Here is a 10036-nt window from a genome sequence, read left to right on the forward strand (position 1 = left end):
AAAAAAAAAAAAAAAAGACTTGGGCTTGAGTTCAGACTCTGCCACTTACAAGCTGAGCAACCTTGCACCAGTTGCCATCTGAACCTCAGTTTTCCCATCTAGGAAAAGGGTTTATTCATGGCTATCTCACAGCACCATGGTGAGAATGGATGAAGATCGTATGTGTAAGATGCTGACACATAGGGGCTACTCAGTAAATACCACCGTCTCCACTGTCAGTTATTCTTATTCTTCCCTCAAGAAACTGAGCCTAGAAAAGAAGTATTTGGTCTTGGTGGAATGGAGAAGGCAGATGGGAACCACTAGATTTGAGAACTGACAGCAGAGCTCGGGACAGCGGGTCAAGGACAGACAGCAGTGTTCCTGTCTGTCCTGCCCTCCTGCATCTCCGCTAAGAAATCGTGTTGACTTGTCTCCACAGGCACAGGGAGGATTTGGATGGATGATGTCGCCTGCAAGGGCACGGAGGAAAGCATCTTCCGCTGCAGCTTCTCCAAATGGGGGGTGACAAACTGCGGACACGCTGAGGATGCTGGAGTGACATGCAAGAGACACTGACAGTGGGCACAGCCCAAGGTCCGGACCCAGCCGCCAAGCCTCCTTCCTGCATTCCTGGGGTGGGGGCATCGCTCGGGGCTCCCCTGACCCATGCCTCTCCGCCCAGCACCCCCAGACCCCCGGATTCCCATCCCAGGACCCATGGTGGCCTGTCATCCTCCTCTCCTTGGACATCTTCTCCAAAGCACAACTCTGGGATCTACTGCCTGTCTCTCCCTTCCACCAGGGTTCCTGCATGGAGCCCTGGTCAACTGGATCGCCATTTTGCCGAGTCTTCTAAAACGCCATGATCAGGCCTCCGTATCCATGTTCTCTGTGGTCTGTGAGTTACAGATAAATGTTGGCCACAAATGCATCCGTGAGGATGGGAGGGAAGCATCCCAGATCGTTTACTCTGCAGATCATTCCCAAACCTCAGGCCAAGAGTTTTGACCAGCCAGAGACAATACTGAGTGATTCATTTTCCCCCTTTACTCTGCCTCTGCACAGCGTTTGTTAGTTGGGGGAAGTGACGTAGAGGAGAGGCCAGCTGTAGGAGCCAGAGGGAAATGCAAGTCTCCTGCAGGAACCAGTCTGGATTCAGAGGAGTAAAAGGAACATTTATTGAGTGACTGCCACGCGTGCTATTACATAGTATCTTGGGTGCTAAATTTGTTTATCACTTTGCAGCATTCCTGTAAGTCATGTTAGCGTGGGTACCACGTCACCGCCAGGTAGCATTCACCTGACCCCTTCACCTGACCTATTAGTCAGATCGAGAATGACTGAGACCACTGTTGCTACCTGAACTTTCCTGTGTCTTTGCCAGGCTTGAGCAAGAAGCGTGGGTGCAGGACGGGTGTGACTAGAAGGTTACATACTCCAAACCCCACAGGGTGTGAGTTCAAGGTCAGACAGGACTGGCTCCCAGGGCAACCATCCACACAGGAGGAAAGCTGATTTGGAGGGTGACCTGGGGGCTGTCTGGGTTAAACCAAGATCAACCCTCAGTTATCCGGCAGTCAGGGTTAAAGCTATGTCACCTGTGTCTCGGAGCTGTTTGGAGGTGATGATATTGAACCTTCCAGGCCTCTTTGGGTGTCATCCTGTGGTCAGGAGAACACATGTCCTGATGGAGCCTATAAGAGTGGAAGGAGGGGACTTCCCTAGTGGCGCAGTGGTTAAGACTCCGTGCTCCCAGTGCAGGGGGCCCGGGTTCGATCCCTGGTCAGGGAACTAGATCCCACATGCGTGCCGCAACTAAGGAGCCCACGTGCCGCAACTAAGGAGCCAGCGAGCCGCAACTAAGGAGGCCGCGAGCCTCAACTAAGGAGCCCGCTTGCCTCAACTGAGACCCACTGCAACCAAATAAATAAATATTAAAAGAAAAAAAAAGATTGAAAGGAAATGAGGATTCCCTACAATCTCTGGGGGAAGAAGAGACCATGGGCCTTTGCAGGTCCTCAATCTGCACCCCTTTCCTAGTGATGGGGAGATCATATTCTGCTTTTGACACGAGGAGGAGGTCAGACTGGGCCATATATGTGTTCTGGGCCTGGTGGCCTACATGGTAGCAAGTGAGCGCAGACCCTCCTCCCTTGAGGGAGACACAAATTCAGTCAGGCCTCAGATACACAATCACCTGTCCTCTCTGGTGAGCACCGCTTGCCTGGGGAAGGTGACAGCTGGGACCCTCTGGGTGTAAGACCAGCAAAGTTCCTGGCTGACAACGGAACCAATATGTGCTATTGGTTGCTCTTTGCGAACCATATGCTTGTTATTCATTAATGTCCCAATGATCAGAGACTCTCCTTCTGACTAACTGCTATGTTTACATAACACGCATGTACTCATGCATCTTTTCCCAGAGCCAATATATGTATGCATATATGAACACAGCACTCTTTACTATAAATAGCTCAGCACACTACAAATTTTGCATTAAAAAAGAAAATACTCAAGGTGGAAAGATGTCACGTTGAACGATATAAATTCCCAAGTCCATTCTGGCAAAGAATCCAGTTATCCTACCAACGAAGACCCACATAACTTTCTTACTTGGTCTTTTCATTCGGGAAAATACAAGTCTTGCTTTACATCAAAGAAAAACAACGGTGATAAGTGTTTGAACCTTAAAATAAAAGTCTACTAGTGTACATTCCTACTTAAGAGGACATGGAAGTAAAATAACCATGGACCTGTATTTCAGGGACTAAAGGAAATTAGGCCAGGCCTAAAATACATCAGACCTTTTATAAGAAAGAATTTCAATAAAGCTAAAAACATGTTGCTAACAAGCTTCCCCTCATATTCTTTCTCATGAAAACCCAGTGAGCGTGGGGAGGACGGGTGAAAATTGGATCGTCTGATAATTCTTCAGCGGGAATTGGTAGAATGGGTGGCTTATGAGAAGCTGTCTTAATACTTCCAGAGGTCAATAACCACAGTCTAGACCGAGAACATGGTGGCACATGATGTCTTAAGCCCTATTCGGTAACCTAAGGAAAGGGTCCCAAGCAGCAGAACAATAATCACGGCCCAGCTGGTAAGAGAATTGCTTTCATAGTCATTAAAGGAAAGAACACCTATTTACTCACTTCTCCAGAGTTCTTACTTGGGGATGTGCTCTCATCTGGAGTTCCATTCACAGATAAGAAGACCGTTCGGAGTTGCTACAAGGTCTGTGACGTCACTGGGCCTCGTCACCCAGTGAGAGGTTTGAACTCCCAGGCACAGGACCCGGGGAGAGTGTGGGGATGGCCCAGGTCACCGCCTAGTCCTGGCCGCAAACTCATAGCTGCACCTGTGGGAAAACCTAATGGCCCAAGCTTCCTGTAGGCCATAAAAATTTGCCAAAGGAAGTCAACAGAGAAAAGTGGACTTTCTGGAAATGCACAAAGGAGGCATCCCGGTTTTCTCTAAAAACTCCGGTGATACCCACCCCCAAATCACTGTGGTTCCCCTTCTATATTCAGTCCCATGGAGAAGGGTGGTGGCCCTACTTCTCCGCTCTAATGCCTACAAGAAACTGCTTTTCCCTGGTCTCAGATACCTGAGAACTGACCTTTGGCGCCTTCGAGTGTTGTGGTCAAGTCAACCACTGTAGTGGGTTTGAATTATGGAAAGCAGTTACACCGTTCTCCACCATAGGCACCGTGGTTTCTTCACCTACATTGTTTTCTGACAGTTACTCTAACATTTCTGTAAGATGTCAGCTGTGTGAATCACTTGTCTTTCTCTTCTTAGAAGCGCTCCCCCTTCGACCCTCCACGTCAGAAGCGCTCCCCCTTCGACCCTCCACGTCAGAAGCGCTCCCCCTTCGACCCTCCATATTGGAAGCGCTCCCCCTTCGACCCTCCACGTCAGAAGCGCTCCCCCTTCGACCCTCCATGGAGCGTCTTTCCCTTCCTTTTCCCCTCCTTCTCCTCCACCTCTCGCTTCTGGGCGCCGAGGTGGGTTCTGACTGACTGGACCTTTGTTATCGAGTCCCCTCCACCAGCTCAGCCCCCAGTTAGAATAGGCTAAGGAGCTTTCTGGGCGGACCCTCAGTCCCCCAGGTCATCCTCCCACCCTGGCTGGAGGGAACTTGAACGATTCCCAGCTCTGTATGAGCTCTGGTAATGATGCCTTCCTCAGAAGTTGTTCTAGCTGGCCTCCTGGGGTTCACACAGATTGGTATTCAGCGGACAACTCAAGGGAACCCTATGCACGTTTCTGGAGATTTCTCTGCGTAGCTCCGTACTCTCGGATACTGTGCCCTGCAAATTCCGGCCACCTTGGCCTACCCAGTCTCCAATTCTCCTCACCTCAGCGAGTTTGCCACTTGGCCTCGGTCAGCAGGGAACCTAGGCCGGGGGAGGCTCACCTCCCTTGCTGTCTTTTTCTCAGGGAGCAAAGACTTATGCTACCTGTGGTCCAAAGTCTGAAAATATTTTGTCAAGTATTTTGGACAATTTTCTAGTTATGACAGAAGGAGGATAATTCTGGTAAGGACTCGCTCATGGCCCAAAGTGGAAGTCTGCCCTGTGGGTATTTTCTGGTGGGAGAGAATCATAAGGGAAGAGCCTTCGTGGTTAGAACTGAGCACAACGTGAGGACCTGGAGACTAGTTCTGGAAAGAGGCTCTCCAGGTGGGGAGAGGGCTTCCCTGTCACCTTCTCTCACGGCCTCCGACCGCTCAGACTCCTTCCACAGGTCAGCCCCCTGGGGCTGCTTGCATGCTTCTCCTCAGTACTTGGCCCAGTTAAACTAAGGATGAGCAACGAGGAAGTCATTTCAGAAAGAGACAAACAGCTTTAAAACAGACAAGTCTCCAAAACGGAAGTCTTAGATCCTTCAATAACTACTTGAGTTGTGGTCCCCAAGAGCTGGTAAAAATGTCCTGGCTCCTTGCCTGGTCCGCTTCCCTCTCAGCCCCTGCCTGTGTCTACATCATGGGTGCTTTCTCATTTCCCATCTTGTTCTCCTCAACAAGCAGAAAAGAGTGCACTGGCTCTGTTGCCTCCAGGACCTCCAGTCACTGAGAGCTCATTCCGGGCCCAGGGGAAGACCTCATCCTTCTGCTGCTGATGGATACAGGTCACTTTAACAGCCACAACGGATCACCTTCCTCTCCCGGTGGAAACCCAGGGCAATGGTTCTGACAAAGTTCTTGCCCTTCTTTCATCTGCATGTTCACTTAATCCGTAATTATTGAGTCTCTGCCACGGGTGAGGCCCAGACCAGGTATAGGAGATATAGGACCAGACTGATTTGGTCCCTGCCCTCAGGGAGCTCACCTTCTAGCTCTTATATCCTTTTCACAGGCTTTCAGTATAACATTAACCACACAAGAACAATAATATCTAACAACAGGAAATGCCCAGGTGAGGGAACAGTGCTTGCCTGCCATGCTACTTATACAAAACACAAATAGCTCAATTGTTTTTTTTTAAAAATCATCTTCATTGCTAATGAGTTAACAACAGCATAGGTGGCTCTGGTTATGCAAATAATCAACAAATAGGAAATGAGGATGATTGAACACTAAGTACATACGCCCATTCATTCCAAATAGCAGGACATACGCAGAAACAATAGCTAACATCCCTTTAGCGTTTAACGTGGGACAGGTTCTTCGGGCTTTACAAGAATGAACTCCTTCAGTCTTTACAACCACTGGTTCTGTTCTAATCATTCCAGTTCTGTGGGGGAGACTCGGGCGCCCTGAGAAGATCACACAGTAAATGAAGAAGTTAGGACTTGAATCCAAGAAATCTTAAACACTACACTCTATGTAACACAAGCAATGATGGTGCTAGAATTCTATAAGGTTACTTATATACCTGCCATACAGTCTAGCCATTTCAGTCCTAGGTTTTTATGGCAGAGAAATAAAAGCACGTGTTCACGCAAAGACTTGATATATTAATGTTCATAGAAGCTTTATTTCTAATACACAAAAATGTATTTGTGTGTGTGTCCATCAATGCCCAGCAACAGGTGAATGGATAGATAAACTGTGAACAATGGACATAATTGTGGATGAACAAAGCCAAAGCTGGAAGTTTAAAAAAGACAAATAATGTTGATAGATCTGAGGCAAAACTGATCAAGAAGAAAAAGAGGTGAAACAAATAATATGTTAGGAATGTAAACAAGGACAAAGTACAGACGTGGCAGAGAATAAAAAGAAAACAAGAGAATATTATAGACAACTTTATGTCTATGAATTTTTTGAAAACTTAGATGAAATTAGATGAAAATTGAGGTGACATCACAGGTAATTTTTAAATGCCAAAATGGCACCAAGAACTTCAATTAGTGCAATGACATTTATTTTTTTTTAATCGGAGTATAGTTGCTTTACAACGTTGTGTTAGCTTCTGCTGTACAGCAAAGTGAATCAGTTATATATATACATACATACAGTCTTTTTTGGACTTCCTTCCCATTTAGGTCACCACAGAGCATTGAATAGAGTTCCCTGTGCTATACAGTAGGTTCTCATTAGTTATCTATATTATAGATAGTAGTGTATATTGCAATGACATTTAAAGAAATAGAATCTGCAGGTGGTTGAACAGATAAGCTGTACCAAACATTCAAAGAACAGAGTGTGGAAATCTTACACAAATATTTCCTGATTATAGAAAAAGATAATTTTATGAAACTCATTATATGAAACATGAATGACCTCCATAACAAAAGAAGAAAAAACACATGAAAAAGGAAAAATTATAGGCCAATCTCAGCCATCAACATAGATGCAAAAACCCTAAACATCGTATTAGCAAATGGAATCCAGCAAAGTATAAAAAGCATTGTCCAACATGTCAAGTTGGATTTATCCTAGGAATGCAAACTTGGTTTAACATTAGAAAATCTACTAATGTAAATCATTAACAGGTTGAAGGAGAAAAAGTAAATGGTTATCTCAATAAATGAAAATTCTATATTCATTAATAATAAAAACTCTTTGCAAATAAGGATAGACAGGAATTCCTCATAAACAAATATACTTACAAGACCTGTAACAAATATACTTACAAGACACGTAACAAAGATACTTACATGTAAATATATCAGCAACTTTCCTTCCAAACATCAGAAACAAGATTTAAAATGCCAGCCATAAAAAAAAAAAAAAAAAAAAAAAAAAAAGCCAGCCATCTCTGCTACCTTTCAGCAATGTGCCAGACAGCTTGGCCTGCACAATAAGAAAAGAAAAAGAAATTAAAAGTGTGAGGAGTGGAAAGGAAGAAACAAAACTAAGCACTTGCAGGTGATATACATAGGAAACATGATCATATACACACAGAAAACTTAGAATATGAACAAGCTATTAGAACACGAATGAATAACTATGAGACAGAAAGAGATGTAAACATGCAGTCTCTCATTCTGATGTCTGATCACTTTTAGGTACACTCTTAATTCTGATGTTTAAAAAACTGAAATATTATATCCCAATGTTAATTTAATTTAATTTAATTTTTTGGCTGCACCGCACGGCATGCGGGATCTTAGTTCTCCGACCAGGAATTGAACCCGTGCCCCCTGCAGTGGAAGTGCAGGGTCCTAACCACTGGACTGCCAGGGAATTCCCCCAATGTATATTTTAAAGCTCCTCAAAAGATATGAATAGTAGCAGGATGCTCCCACTGAAATATATAAACAGGTGGACTCATCACCAATAATTTTGGAGCAGGGAGTACTGTGTTTGGACCATGAAGCCCTTGACTATCTGAACCCAGGCCATCTCTCTGACCTCATCTTGTCCCACTGCCCATCTCCTGCCACTTCACTCCAGTCTACCTGACAGTCCCAACACGTGTGCCATTTCCTCTGCAGAGAGAGTTCCTCCTTCCGCGGCCCCACTCCTACTCCCTACCGTTGCTGTCTTTCAGCTCTCCACCTAAATATCAGTGCTGCTGGGGGAGTCTTCCCAGAGCCCCACTCTAGGGTATGTCTCCTTATTATCCACTCTCACGGTAGCCTGCTCTTTCCTTTTCACATCACTACTCCCATTTGTCTGGTATCTGATTCCCTCAATAGACTGTCAACTTCATGAGGGCAGGAACCCACTGTGTCATCAGCACATCAGCACCCACAGTGTCCCCACTGTGTCATCAGCAGCTGCTGGGAGGTCTGATAAATACTAGGTGCTTAATATCAGAGAAAAGAAGGAATAGAAAGAGGCAGGAAGAAAAACCCTCTCCTTTCTAAACTAGAGAGAGAAGAAAGAGAACTTGTGTGTTGGGGGCTGGGTAGAGGGATGGTTGAGGGGACAAGCGGGTATTGGCTTTGTTACCCCATCCCACAGTACTTGGGATATTATTATTTCTAAAGTACATTTTTCCCAGTAGCAGCTTCCCAACCACAGACATAAGGAGATCTTTGGAAATTCCATTATCTAATCAGTTATTGCTGGTGAATTAACACAGCTCAGAAAAATATCAGTAGGGGAATTCCCTGGCGGTGGAGTGGTTAGGACTCCGCAATTCCACTGCAGGGGGCATGGGTTCCATCCCTGGTGGGGAACGAAGATCCCACATGCCGCACAGCCAAAAACAAAAACAAACAAAAATCGGTAGGTAAAAATGTTACATCCCCCCAATTAAACACCTCAGTGGTGAGCAACTGTAGTTTGACATCATTCATTGAGCAGAAATTTGATTATAGTTAGGGGAGGCCATTTGGTAAAGTAGAAAGATTATAGAATGTGGAATCAGGAGACCTGGATCCAAGTCTTATTTCCACAATGTACGAGATGAAACTCCAGCCTCAAGATCATCATCTATAATTGAAGAATCCTACACACCTTGTGTTACAAGGATTTTTTAAAAATATGTTAAATTAAAAGTGTTTTTTAAAAAGATCTAAAGGGTTATACGAATAATAACATTTATATAATAACATGGAAGACTTCAGCCTTTTGTTTACTGGAAAGATGGTCATTATAATTTAAAATTGTAAGAATTGATCGATAATATAATACAATACACATACCTTAATAAATAAATTCTGGGACCAAAATAAAGTATACTTCATTGTAATATTACATTGTTAGAGTATCAGCCACAGATTTGCCTGAATTGTCAAGGAAACACAGAATTGGGGTTTTAAAAAAATCACTCCATGGGAGTCTGCTCATGAAACAAGAGGTCCCCTAGGTCCAGTTCTTTTCTGGAAGGGCAGACACTGAAACACCTGTAGTGCGAACAGCTGCAAAATACACTTTGCAGCCCATTTCTCCAGCTGACTGGATAACAGGCCAAAGAGTGTACGGGAACTTGAAGGGCGGGAGGGTAGAATACACAAAAGAAAGGGGAATAAAAACTACACAGTTCCCGCCTCTCCAGTAAGATCACTGCTGGCTCTCTGGTGACACCTGCAGGCTATTGAGAGAATGAGGCGTGAAAGCCTTAGGGAAAGTACACAAACTATCTAGGGCCAAAATCAACCAGATTTCTAAAGACGACTCTAACGTGCATATGAATCGCCTGGGGATTTTGTTCAGATGTGGATTCTCATTCAGTAGGTCTGGTTGGGACCCGAGATTCCACAGGTCTGTTTTCCCGGGTAACGCCCAAGACTGCTTGACCACTCCACCTGCCGGGGTAGCCGGGCTCTCGGGAAATTTCAGGGCATTGAATGCCAGAGGTGGAGAGGGTATTAGAGGTCATCTTGTTCAACCTCCTTATTTTACAGGTGAGGAAGCCTGAGGGCAAAGAGAGAAGGTGGGCACCTCCACAAATGTAAGTAATATAAGATGTTTCATTTCTCTAAATCTGGCTTCCTGGTCTGTAACAATAGACTACCTGAGCTCAGACAGGCTTTCCAGCTCTTAGGTTTAATGAAGACATCACTTGCCTAAGGCCACGCTGTTTAGGTAGAGCAATGCGAGTCTAATCTGCCTCCTCTGATGAGCTCAAGAGATCAGGTTGGATGGCAGAGGTGCCCGAAGATTCATCTGATTACCAAATGCCTTGGGCATCAGAATGGCTGTTTTGTACAA

General features: G+C 45.1%; 1 protein-coding gene across 1 annotated transcript in view; it reads left to right on the forward strand.

Annotated features, from left to right (window-relative positions):
- SCARA5 (scavenger receptor class A member 5) overlaps positions 1-669 on the forward strand; it is a 114842-nt gene extending 114173 nt beyond the window's left edge. Inside the window, 1 exon segment of the mRNA XM_007466157.1 lies at positions 422-669. Coding sequence (XP_007466219.1) covers positions 422-558 — 137 coding nt within the window. The 3' untranslated portion in view covers positions 559-669.
- The last annotated feature ends 9367 nt before the right edge of the window (positions 670-10036 follow it).

Source organism: Lipotes vexillifer, unplaced genomic scaffold (assembly GCF_000442215.2).
Source record: "Lipotes vexillifer unplaced genomic scaffold, Lipotes_vexillifer_v1.1 scaffold308, whole genome shotgun sequence".
NCBI lineage: Eukaryota > Metazoa > Chordata > Mammalia > Artiodactyla > Lipotidae > Lipotes > Lipotes vexillifer.